The sequence below is a fragment of the Lampris incognitus genome, chromosome 15, assembly GCF_029633865.1.
Source record: "Lampris incognitus isolate fLamInc1 chromosome 15, fLamInc1.hap2, whole genome shotgun sequence".
In the NCBI taxonomy this organism is placed as follows: Eukaryota; Metazoa; Chordata; class Actinopteri; order Lampriformes; family Lampridae; genus Lampris; species Lampris incognitus.
The window spans coordinates 38552445-38565286 of NC_079225.1; the positions used below are offsets into that span (position 1 = coordinate 38552445).

At 47.5% G+C, this 12842-nt stretch overlaps 2 protein-coding genes across 2 annotated transcripts in view; both read left to right on the forward strand.

The window, feature by feature from the left end:
* The first annotated feature begins 6682 nt into the window (after positions 1 to 6682).
* On the forward strand, positions 6683 to 7819 carry LOC130125285 (5-hydroxytryptamine receptor 1E). The gene has a single exon (XM_056294821.1). The coding sequence runs from the start codon at positions 6683 to 6685 to the stop codon at positions 7817 to 7819; it is 1137 nt and encodes a 378-aa protein (XP_056150796.1).
* A 2084-nt stretch (positions 7820 to 9903) lies between these two features.
* znf292b (zinc finger protein 292b) overlaps positions 9904 to 12842 on the forward strand; it is a 45724-nt gene continuing 42785 nt past the window's right edge. Inside the window, exon 1 of the mRNA XM_056294215.1 lies at positions 9904 to 10201. Coding sequence (XP_056150190.1) covers positions 10040 to 10201 — 162 coding nt within the window. The 5' untranslated portion in view covers positions 9904 to 10039. The remainder of the gene's footprint in view (positions 10202 to 12842) is intronic.

The window sequence follows — 12842 nt, forward strand, 5'->3', positions numbered from 1 at the left end:
ACGCACACAATGGAAAAGTGAGAGTTTGACTGTGCACACTGACACAGAGGAGCCAGGACAACACAACCTCACACTCACTGTGTTAGACTTAATATAGACACAGGACACCTGTATCTTCTCTCCCTGCATGTGCTAGTGGAGGGGAGAGTTTGGCATTGGTTTTATATGTAGGTTAGAAAGGGATGGAAAATCTGAATTATGATCCGCACATTTGATTTGGCAAAGGTTTTGCTCTGGATGCCCTCCCCGACGCAACCCTCCCCATTTATCCGGGCTTGGGACCGGCTCTAAGAATGCACTGGCTTGTGCGTCCTCGGTGGCCAGGGTGGACGGTTTGGAGACAAAGCAAGAGAGGCAAGATTGAGATGGTTTGGACATGTGTGGAGGAGAGATGCTGGGTGTATATTGGGAGAAGGATGCTGAATATGGAGCTGCCAGGGAAGAGGAGAAGAGGAAGGCCGAAGAGGAGGTTTATGGATGTGGTGAGGGAGGACAAAGCAGGTGGTTGGCATGACAGAGGACGATGCCGAGGACAGGAAGAGACGGAAACGGATGATCCGCTGTGGCGACCCCTAACGGGAACAGCCGAAAGCAGTGTAGTCAAGTCAGCTTTATTTGTATAGCCCAATATCACAAATTACAAATGTGCCTCAAGGGGCTTTACAGCAACACAACATCCTGTCCTTAGACCCTCGCATCGGATCAGGAACAACGGCCTAAAAAACCTTTAACAGGGAGGAAAAATAGGAAGAAACCTCAGGGAGAAGGGATCTCTCTCCTAAGATGGGCAGATGTGCAGGTACTACTGGTAGTAGTACTAGTGGTAGTAGTAGCAGTAGTATTAACTAAATCTACTCATAGGTGCTAGAGGGCCCACCACTGTGTTGCTAGAAACCACCTACGCCGCAGGCAGCATCTCTTGGCCTTTACTTAAGGGACAAGAGTGTGTGCTTGTAATGAACTACCGATTGCCAATATTTGTGAACTGTGAATGATTTTGTCTTTACAGAGGCCGGCGGGAGCCTGGGCTTTGGAGAGAGAGAGCGTAGGGTTGTGACTGGCGGGTCACTGTTTCTGAATGGCTCAGTCTGTAACGTGAACGAGCCTCCGCCAGAAAACATTTCTAACATGACCTTGAGCCCAGACACTTAATCCCACAGTTGCCCCATTGGTGCCGCACCGGGAGGCTGTGAATGTGTGTGTATGTGCTCCAATGTAAAGGCTGATACCACAGCCGGCCCAGCACACCGCGAACCTCTGCTGGATGAATGACGAGGGCGGGAGATTAGCTGTTATTTAGCTGTAGAGTCGAAGCGTGTGTATAGAGACTTAACCGGGCCCTCGCCGAGAATGTTTGTCCCACCGCGACGTGGCCGTATTCATCTAAAAGGGACAGACGCACACGTCTTTCCTACCGCACCGCTGATCTGGCCCACCTGCCTTTTAATATTGGTTCAGCTGATGTCTGCCGAGCGGCGCTATGGGGGCGGCTGTCAGCCATGTCCATGACAACAACAACAGCTGATGAGATGTGCTGTCAGCGACAGCCACCACTTAGGTGCCCTGCTCTCCCCCGGTCAGGCTTAATACACTGTTGCCCCAGGGTCTCTCAGCTGTCACTCAGGGACTCGCATGAGCCCTTCACAAGGATTGGGGGAAAAGTTTGACATGCATGACATGACGTGACTGACATAAGTGACAGGAATCCTCTTCAGCCCCTCTTCCTTAAGCGTGTTTCACTATATTGGTTCCCCTCCGGCTCGACTCTCCCTTTAGAAATGTGTTTTGTTTTTTTTGTTTGTTTGGTTTTTTTTCCCCCACTGTGTGAGATGTAATAGATGTAGGGAATAGATCAAAGGAGTTTCCATCCCTGCTATAACTCCTGAAAGTGGTGTTGTCAATTTCGGGGCTGTCAGACTATATCCGGATCCCCTTATTTTTGGCTTATGCTGAAAATGAATAGGGTTTTTGGAGCATGTTTGCCTATCCTGCTTTTAAAATATATGTGTGGAAATGAGATATGACCAAGTTATTACATATTTTAACATGTTAGTGAAGATTTTCAATGGGAGTGACGAAGAAGGACAGGATTAGGAACGAGTATACTAGAGGGACCGCTCAGGTTGGACGGTTTGGAGACAAAGCAAGAGAGGCGAGATGGAGATGGTTTGGACATGTGTGGAGGAGAGATGCTGGGTATATTGGGAGAAGGATGCTGAATATGGAGCTGCCAGGGAAGAGGAGAAGAGGAAGGCCGAAGAGGAGGTTTATGGATGTGGTGAGAGAGGACATGCAGGTGGCTGGTGTGACAGAGAAAGATGCAGAGGACAGAAAGAGATGGAAACGGATGATCCGCTGTGGCGCCCCCTAACGGGAGCAACCAAAAATATTAGTAGTAGTCATAATAGTAGTAGTAGTGGTGGTAGTAGATGTAGTAGTGGTAGTAGTGAATTTTTAAGAAATATTTTGCGAAAAACCTAATCCACTGCAGGTAGACGTCATGGGTAAATACAGCTGAATACTAAGCTATGCATTGCTAGCTTAATTACTTTCTTAATGCAGCTTCAAAACTGATCAACATCCACCTCAACAAGTCTGGAAATGCATAAGAAGGCACTTCTCAAAAGCAGGAAGAGCCGGTATTAGTGCTGGACGTAGTCAAGAGCGGCTATCTTACACCCCTATGCATGTTCACATTGCACTGAAACAGGGTTGGATCCAGAATCCTTTAGTTGGGCGTGACATTTACATCACACTTACAAGAGAAGGAGGTTGGTCGAGACTACCAACCTCCTTCTCTTGCTTATCTCCATTACGCAGAGCTGTGCTGTGTCGGGCCATGCAGGGCTGAGTCCAGCAGAGCCCGGTTGCTGCTTGAGGTGTTTCCATGACACACCGGGCTAATCGGGCTGTTTGTTGCGATGGTGTTTCCATAGCAACTGACAGGACTTAATTATAATTAACGTCAGGTCGAGCCTTAACATCGTCATTAGTCCAAAGACTTATTTTAATTGCGCAGTTGTGTCCGTTTATCAAATGATTACTGGTCCCTAACTCCAACTGCAACAGGTTAGGTTGATGCTCCATTTTTTTTCCGTAACTCGCATCAGCCTCCGGAGACATCATCCAATGAACCAGTAATGAACGAGTTTTTATCACGCTGCTGCCTTGTTTTATTCAGGCCGGTATCAGGTGTCAAACCAGGCTGAAATCTTTTATTGTTCTTCTGTATGCGTGCTCAATCATCCAGGTGAGAAAATCACCAAAAGTTGAATAGGTTCATCGGGACACAGCGTTTATTGAGAGAGAAAGGTTTCATCACTCATCTAAGTGACCTCTTCGGTCTCAGCCGACTGCAGGTGTCCCCACCCTGATAAACATCATGATGGAGGGGGATGAAACAACTAATTCTCTCTTCGTGTGTGTTCCTGTTGGTGAAGCAGTGAAGATGGCCCGCATGAAATTACAGGACGACCCCACCCTTATCAATAGGACCACCCTTAACACTGACCAAGTGTGTCTGCTCCTGAAGCTGTGTCTTCAGTCCACGTACTTCACATACAGGGGGCAGTACTACAGGCAGAGGCATGGGTGTGCTATGGGTTCCCCAGTCTCACCTGTAGTGGCCAACTTGTATATGGTGGAAGTGGAAAAGAGGGATCTGATGTCCTATCCAGGGGACACCACCAAGACATTGGTTCAGATTTGTTGACGACGCCTGGGTTAAAATTAAATCTTAGGATGTACCACATCTCACCGACCACATTAACTCTGGACAACCACATCAAGTTCACCAGGGAGGATGTGGGAAATGACAGGTTAGCCTTCTTACACTGTGAAATTGCAGTTGGTGATGGGGGACATGTGATTGTTGATGCTTACTGTAAACCAACATATACTGATCAGTACTTAAGGTTTGACTCTCATCATCCACTGGAGCACAAACTAGGAGTCATCAGGACACTGGACCGCCGAGCTGACAACGTCCCCACCGACACAGCGACCGGGGAAGGGGAGAAATCCCACATTAAACAGACCCTGGTTAAGTGTGGCTATCCTAACTGGGTGGCCTTCAAAGCCAGGAAGACGCCCAAACCGTGCACGAGCCGATCGAGGAGGACAACAGCTGCCCACGCGTAAACCACTGGCGATTCCACATGAGGCAGGAGTGGGACACTTGAGACCTGTATTTTCCAAACATGGCGTCTCAGTTGCTTTCAAATCCCGAAACACGCTGCACCATCGCTGCAAAAAATCCCAATCTCACCAAGCATATTTGTCTCGTTCCCAGTCAAAATATCTCATTACACTTAATATGAGACACAGTCACCCAGCAAGCAAAATTTCCTTGAGCTACAAGGACTTGTTTTTAGATGGTGCATCTTGTTAACAACAGAAGTTGGTCCACCACAAGGATCGGGTCCCCTGGCCCAAACGGAGCTACTGTATAGTGTCCGCTGTTAAGTGCCGGCAGGATTGCCGTGACTTGCACACTGGTGAAACCAAACAGACGCTGGCCAAGAGGGTGGCACAACACAGGAGAGCTAACACGTCAGGCCAGGACTCCACAGTCTACACCATCTCCAGGCCAGTGGCCACTCTTTCAAGGATGAGGATGTGCCCATCCATGATAGGGAGGAACGCTGGTTTGAACGGGGAGTCAAAGAGGCCGTCCCATCTATGTGAAGAGGGAACGTCCATGAACCGAGGGGGGGCTAAGAGTACATCTGTCGCCATCTTACAATGCTGCAACCATTCCCCAATCCTCTGTGAATAGGACAAACGGCCGCTATAACTCTAGTTAATGCTCACGGCAATTTGCATATGAAACTGGTCATTAGTTTTGGTTGTTGTGCCACTGTATTGTTTATAAGGGTGGGGGTCCCTGCAGTCAGTTTAGACTGAAGAGGTCACTTGTGCCCCTGTTCCACTGCATGGTACTGGCTCTACTCTATTTGACTCTACTTGCTTTACTTTTTGGGATTTCATTATCCACTGCAGATAGTATCCCCTCACGGCGACGCCCCGCTGGTCATTTTTGGGCATGTTGACCAGTTTTTTTTGTTTTTTTTAAGATTTCATTTTTCCATTCATCCGTTATCTGAACCGCTTATCCTGCTCTCAGGGTTGCGGGGATGCTGCAGCCTATGGGCGGCAGGTGGGGAGACACCCTGGACGGGCCGACGGGCCATCACACAGGGCCGACATATACACACACACACACACACACACACACACACACACACACACACACACACACACACACACACACACACACACACACCTAGGGACAATTTAGCACGGCTGATTCACCTGACCTACATGTCTTTAGACTGTGGGAGGAAACCGGAGCCCCCGGCGGAAACCCACTCAGACACGGGGAGAACATGCAAACTCCACACAGAGGACGACCCGGGATGACCCCCAAGGTTGGACTACCCTGGGACTCGAACCCAGGACCTTCTTGCTGTGAGGCGACCGTGCTAACCGCTGCGCCACCGTGTCGCCCAGATTTTATTTATATTTTCAAAAATAAAAATAAATGTACATATATTTATATTTGATTTATTTTATTTTATTTTGTTATTTATAGTGTGTTTTTTTTCACGTCACCATTTAGTATGGGCTCAGCTCACTTGGAACCTCGATGGAGGTAGTCCCCAAAAAAGTACCTGGCACCGGGTACTATCCCTAACTAACCAAAAAAAGCGAGTTGAGTTGAGTCGAGCTGGTGGAAAAGGGGCCGTAGATGAGTGATGAAACATTTCCCTCAATAAACATTGTGTGCAGTGTGTGTGTGTGTGTGTGTGTGTGTGTGTGATATTCAACTCTCTGTGATCTTTTACTGTTTGTTACCCGAACCAAGGGAAAGGTGTGAACTGGAAATGAATGAAGAAGCGTTATTTTCACGGCATGGCACGGTGGTGCCTCGATCTAAATGTTACTGGGTTTCCTTTCACAACGGTGACGGGGTCAGGCAGGGGTCTTCTACACATACAGTCTGAATGCTGTGTACTCATCAGTGTTGCAGCCCCTCCCGTCTCTCCTTTTGGGATATTTTTCCATCTGAAGTTTCTCTGTCTTGAACCTATCGTTACAATTTTATCTTTGCATTAATTATTCATGAACTAAACATAACTTCTCGTCTATCATATTGAGTTGAACTGCGGTAGGTTATAATGTGCTGCTCCTGGATTTGAAAATTGGACATTTGTATGTATATATATCAACACACTCATTTTGTCATTTTTGGAGTCTTTATCATGATAATACAACACCATAAATATACGATCACAAGAAAAGGTGATAACATATCGTTTAGCTGTATGGGTGCCGAGGCAAACCCGTCCACACAATTTTTCTCAATGTCCATCCTTCTGTTTTTGAGGTATCTTACTGACATTCAGAGAGACACATGATTGAAAGAAATATATCCTCCTTGGCAGAGGTAATAAAAAATCTAGACACCGGATATTGGTTATTGTTGACAGTGAGGTGTCTTTACAGCTAGTAAATTGGCAAACTACAATTTAATTTTGTTTAAAAGTTTGACAATTATGTATGCCAACTGTAATGTTCTATATGCCTGCTGTGTCTGTTACAGAAAAACTACTAACCCACAAGGGAGTGCAGTCTCCCTGGGAGTGACTCCGGGGAAGGAGAGACCAGGCCTGGTCCAGGAATGGAGATGGAAAGGGGCCTGTGGGAGAGCACTACAGAGCCCAACATCACAAACTGCACAGGACCACCAACCGGCACCCTGCAGGTCATTGGGTTCCCAGACAAGATGGCAGCGGTTGTGGTCGTACTCGGTATTCTCACCCTCCTCACTGCGCTCATCAACGGCGCCGTCATCGCCGCCATCTGCACCACCAAGAAGCTCCATTTGCCGGCCAACTACCTCATCTGCTCCCTGGCTGTCACCGACTTCCTGGTCGCCATCCTGGTGATGCCGATCAGCATTCTCTACATCACCATGGAAACGTGGTCCCTGGGTCAGGTGGTGTGTGAGGTGTGGCTGAGCGTGGACATGACCTGTTGCACCTGCTCCATCCTGCACTTGTGTGTCATAGCCCTGGACCGTTACTGGGCTATCACCAAAGCCATCGAGTACGCCCGCAAGCGGTCAGCCCGCCGTGCCGGGGTCATGGTGGGAGTCATCTGGGTCATCTCGGTTTTCATATCCCTACCTCCCTTATTCTGGAGACAGAGGTCCAGCAGCAGCAGCCTCCAGCAGTGCCTGATAGAGCACGACCACCTGGGCTACACGATATATTCAACCTTCGGGGCTTTTTACATCCCGATGATTATCATTCTCATCCTATACTACAGGATTTACAACGCGGCAAAGACACTTTACCAGAAACGCGGCTCCTCCCGGCACCTGAGTGGCCGTAGTATGGGAAGCCAGAGCTCGGTAGACCACTGCCGCGCGGCTCACACGTTCTGTGTGTCGGACTTGTCCACCTCAGATCCCACTCTGGCTATTGACAAGCTTGGTGTCGCCATCCGAATCCCAGCCTTTGGGACAGATGTCGATGGAGCAGCTGAGAAAAACCAGATATGTAGCTCACGCGAGAGGAAAGCGGCACGAATCCTCGGCCTCATCCTTGGGGCTTTTATTGTTTGTTGGCTGCCTTTCTTTATGAAGGAGCTGTTGGTTGGTTTACGGGTTATGCAGCCCTCCCCGCTTATCTCCGATCTCTTGACTTGGTTGGGCTACATCAATTCTCTCATCAACCCGCTGCTTTACACCAGCTTTAATGACGATTTCAAACTGGCTTTTAAAAAACTGCTTAAACGAAAGGAGCACACATAATATTGCAGATTAAACATCACATGCCAAAGGATGTAAACATGACCATCCATCCATCCATCCATACCTACCTACATACCTACCTACATACATACATACATATACATATGTCTGCAAAATGAAGTGTGATATTGTGCTTTTGTAAATAAAAATATTACAACTTAACATGTATTTCTCAATTTTGGACATTTAAGTGAAATTATTTACTCAGAGGTGGCAAAAAAAAATATAATTCTTGTTATTATAATCTAGCGGTAGTATCTCTAGTGTGCATTATGCCAGTCTAAATGAACAAGAAAGAGTAATTGAATAAAATCCCAACTGACTTACCAAAAGGCTCAAGGGGGCAAAATAATGAATGGAGAGAATGTGTGTGTGCGTGCGCGCGCATGTGTGCGCGCGTGTGTTTAAGCAGCAGTTGGCTTGGAGAAAAAATAAACAGTCTCTACCATATTAATTTTTATAGTCTGATATATACTTATATATGTATATGACTTTAAAAAATATATTATATATGTGATATATATACTTTAAAATGTATATATATTATATATATGTACACTACCGTTCAAAAGTTTGGGATCACCCAAACAATTTTGTGTTTTCCATGAAAAGTCACACTTATTCACCACCATATGTTGTGAAATGAATAGAAAATAGAGTCAAGACATTGACAAGGTTAGAAATAATGATTTGTATTTGAAATAAGATTTTTTTTACATCAAACTTTGCTTTCGTCAAAGAATCCTCCATTTGCAGCAATTACAGCATTGCAGACCTTTGGCATTCTAGCTGTTAATTTGTTGAGGTAATCTGGAGAAATTGCACCCCACGCTTCCAGAAGCAGCTCCCACAAGTTGGATTGGTTGGATGGGCACTTCTTTGAGCAGATTGAGTTTCTGGAGCATCACATTTGTGGGGTCAATTAAACGCTCAAAATGGCCAGAAAAAGAGAACTTTCATCTGAAACTCGACAGTCTATTCTTGTTCTTAGAAATGAAGGCTATTCCATGCGAGAAATTGCTAAGAAATTGAAGATTTCCTACACCGGTGTGTACTACTCCCTTCAGAGGACAGCACAAACAGGCTCTAACCAGAGTAGAAAAAGAAGTGGGAGGCCGCGTTGCACAACTGAGCAAGAAGATAAGTACATTAGAGTCTCTAGTTTGAGAAACAGACGCCTCACAGGTCCCCAACTGGCATCTTCATTAAATAGTACCTGTTAGAGCCTGTTTGTGCTGTCCTCTGAAGGGAGTAGTACACACCGGTGTAGGAAATCTTCAATTTCTTAGCAATTTCTCGCATGGAATAGCCTTCATTTCTAAGAACAAGAATAGACTGTCGAGTTTCAGATGAAAGTTCTCTTTTTCTGGCCATTTTGAGCGTTTAATTGACCCCACAAATGTGATGCTCCAGAAACTCAATCTGCTCCAAGAAGTGCCCATCCAACCAATCCAACTTGTGGGAGCTGCTTCTGGAAGCGTGGGGTGCAATTTCTCCAGATTACCTCAAGAAATTAACAGCTAGAATGCCAAAGGTCTGCAATGCTGTAATTGCTGCAAATGGAGGATTCTTTGACGAAAGCAAAGTTTGATGTAAAAAAAATCTTATTTCAAATACAAATCATTATTTCTAACCTTGTCAATGTCTTGACTCTATTTTCTATTCATTTCACAACATATGGTGGTGAATAAGTGTGACTTTTCATGGAAAACACAAAATTGTTTGGGTGATCCCAAACTTTTGAACGGTAGTGTATATATGATTATAATCGTATATATATAATATCATATATATATTTTAGAGTCATATATATCATATATATATAATGTTTTTTTTAAGGTCACACACACACACACACACACATATATATATATATAATATGTCATCCGTTGTCCTTCCATTAAATCACAATAAAGCACCGCGTATTCACAGCCATGGCAGGCTCGCGTAAGGTGCGCTGTGCTGAAAATGAATGGATGTGACATGTGAATGAAAATGTGCTTTTATTGGGGGGGGACGAGCCACACCTTTCGGTAGTCGGGACTACAGCGCTGTGCCATCGCCCGGTGACCTCGTCTTCGCTCCCCCTGTTAGCTTGAGCAATGAGCTACGCACTTTTACCAGCAGGGGAGGTTTTTTTTTTTTTGCATGGGTGCGTAAACATCCTAGCGTGCTGAAGTACGTAAGCGGGAGTGCTACGCGCCGGAGCTGGGTGTGAAGATGGCGGACGACGAGGCCGACCAGGTCCGCAGCTGTCGGAGCAGCACCAGCGCGATTGGAGCTCTTAGGCAACGCTTGCAAGAACTGCAAGAAGTCCTGATTAAAGACGGCACAGACTCGCCCGTCCAGTCATCCTCCCGGTATTGCCAAGACTTTTGTCGGGTACGTTGCTTCACCGCATTTAGCATGAACGCTACCGAGGTGGCGTCACATCGTCCCGTTTCCCTTCGGACGACCACGGGGAGTGCGCCCGATGTGCGAACGCGGATGCTCCGACCGGGCGGCGCCGCGGCGCATCGTCCTGGGAGGGAACTGTAACGTAGAACGCGGCCAAGAGCGTTGCTGTAACTCGGGGGCAGTTGAGCTCCGTGTCGACGGGGCGCGACTGGGTATAAATCGAGCGCACTCGGGCTAGCGCCTCTAGCGTAGTCCGCTAGCTGGGCGCTAGCGCAGGCCGGCTAGCTGCTGTGCGAGGACTGAGAATCCCAACTGCGGTAGAAACATCACGTTAATGTCCGCCGTGTGTTCGCCGTGAATTGACGGCTGTAGTTGTTTTGTTTTTTGTTTTTTTCTCGCAAAGCAGTCGCCACGGTTTCGTTTCTTTAACAGCCACGGCGAAGCGTGTGTTAGCCCCGCAGGAGACGTGTAGCTCCGCTCGGCGGCTCACATTTCGCCTCGGCAATTCGGGTTCTGCGTGTCCGGCTACAAGCGCGTGCTCGTTTAATTGGCGGATGGGGGGGGGGCGTTGATCTATTCGCTTCCGTGCTCGTTATGTTCCTTATGTATGTCTGCTTCTTCTCCCCCTCCTCCTACTGCGCAGCCGACGTCCCGTACTCTCACCTTAAACAACAAGCTGGCGGGGGGGTTTGCGTGCAGCGTAAAGCTGTTGAGCCCCAGATAGCGAAGATTACGGTGAGAATGCGTTTTTTTTGGGGGGGGGGGTTGTTTTTGGCCGATGAGGTTTGCGTGGGTCTGCAGAATGGAGGTTGGGGGGGGGGGTCACTCGGCTGTGTGTGTGTGAACGACGTGGTCTTCGGCTGGAGGTCCGATCCCCAAAGTGTACCATGTTGGTCGACATGGAAGAGCGGACTCGCGCCCCTCAGCACGACCCCCTCGAAACGACGACTCGCCCAGCCTTCGCTTCTGCGGGTCTCGCAGAAGCGAAGGCTGGGCGAGTCGTCTCGCTGCTTTGAGTCGCGAACAGCGTTGGGGACTCGCTCTTAGAAACGTGCTACATAACAAGGTCATTATTGTTGCTGTTGCTCCACCTAATTGGTTTAACGCCGTCCCTCCCTCACCATTTACGCACCACCACCACCACACACACACACACACCCCAGAAACCGTTTCCATAAGCCTCGTTTTAATTGCTGTGTGCAGGCTGTTGTCATTGTCCTTCTGTCTCCAGTTTGCCTTGCTTGTGAAGCACCTTTTATAAGACCTTTGTTATAGAGGTTTATTAGCGTTTATAATGGGCTCGTGGAGAGCTTCGGGCACATTTACCATGCTGAAGTAGTTCAGATTTCCAGGGTGTTTTCACGTTAGGTATGGCTGCTTTGCACCGTTCCTGAGTACGTAGTACGATTGACCCCTGTCCACTCCCCCCCCCCCCCCCCCCCGCTGCTCAGCTTTAAGGCCAATCGACTCTGTGCATAACTGTAGTCCACTGACTTCCGGTTTCTGCTGCAGCGGTCATACCAGTTTCCTGTTTGTTGGCGCGTGCTATTGACAGTGGCATATTTGTCGCGATGCCTGCAAGATTTACCATGGATAAATGTCGACGACATGCACGGAATTGTCGACAAACCTTCACCTGCACCTGCCAGCAAACGGGTGGAAAGTTTCAAGTTGGACATGTCAAGTTGTGTCCACAATTCATCACCATAATTGCCAGCAAACAGGAAACTGGTATGACTGCTGCAGTAGAAACTGGACGTCACTCAACTACAGTTATGCACAGAGCCGATTTCCGTGTCCACGCGGACCCTCAATTGTACTTATCAAAGAAAGTTGAATCAGTTCATCCGGACACAATGTTTATTGACAGAGAAACCTTCCATCACTCATCTAAGTGACCTCTTCAGTCTAAACTGACTGCAGATATCCCCACCCTTGTAAATAATATAGTGGCATAACAACCCAAAACAACGATCGGTTTCATATGCAAATTGCCGTGAGCATTAACTAGAGTTTCAACAGCAATGTGTACTGTTCACAGAGAATTTGGGAATGGTTGCAATCACAGCATTGTAAAATGGCGACAGATGTACTCTTCAAACCCCCCCCCCCCCCGGGGTGTAGAGATGGTCGTTCCCTCTTCACATAGATGGCCTCTGTGACTCCCCATTCAAACCAGCGTCCCTCCCTATCAAGGATGTGCACATCCTCATCCTTGAAAGAGTGGCCACTGACCTGTAGATGGGTGTAGACTGCGGAGTCCTGGCCGAAGCGTTAGCTCTTCTGTGTTGTGCCATCCTCTTGGCCAGTGTCCGTTTCATTTCCCCAATGTACAAGTCACAGCAATCCTCCCGGCACTTAACAGCATACACTACATTGCTCTGTTTGTGCTGGGGGACCCAATTCTTGGGGTGGACCAATTTCTGGCACAGCATGTTTCGGGGTTTGAAGGCAACTGAGACTGTGTTTGGGAAAATACACGTCTGAACTTTTCTGACACTCCCACCACATACGGAATCGCCACTGGTTTACGCTTAGACAGCTATTGTCCTTCTCTCTTCGATCAGCTGGTGCACTGTTTGTGCGTCTTCCTGGCTTTGACAAATGCCCAGTTAGGATAACCACA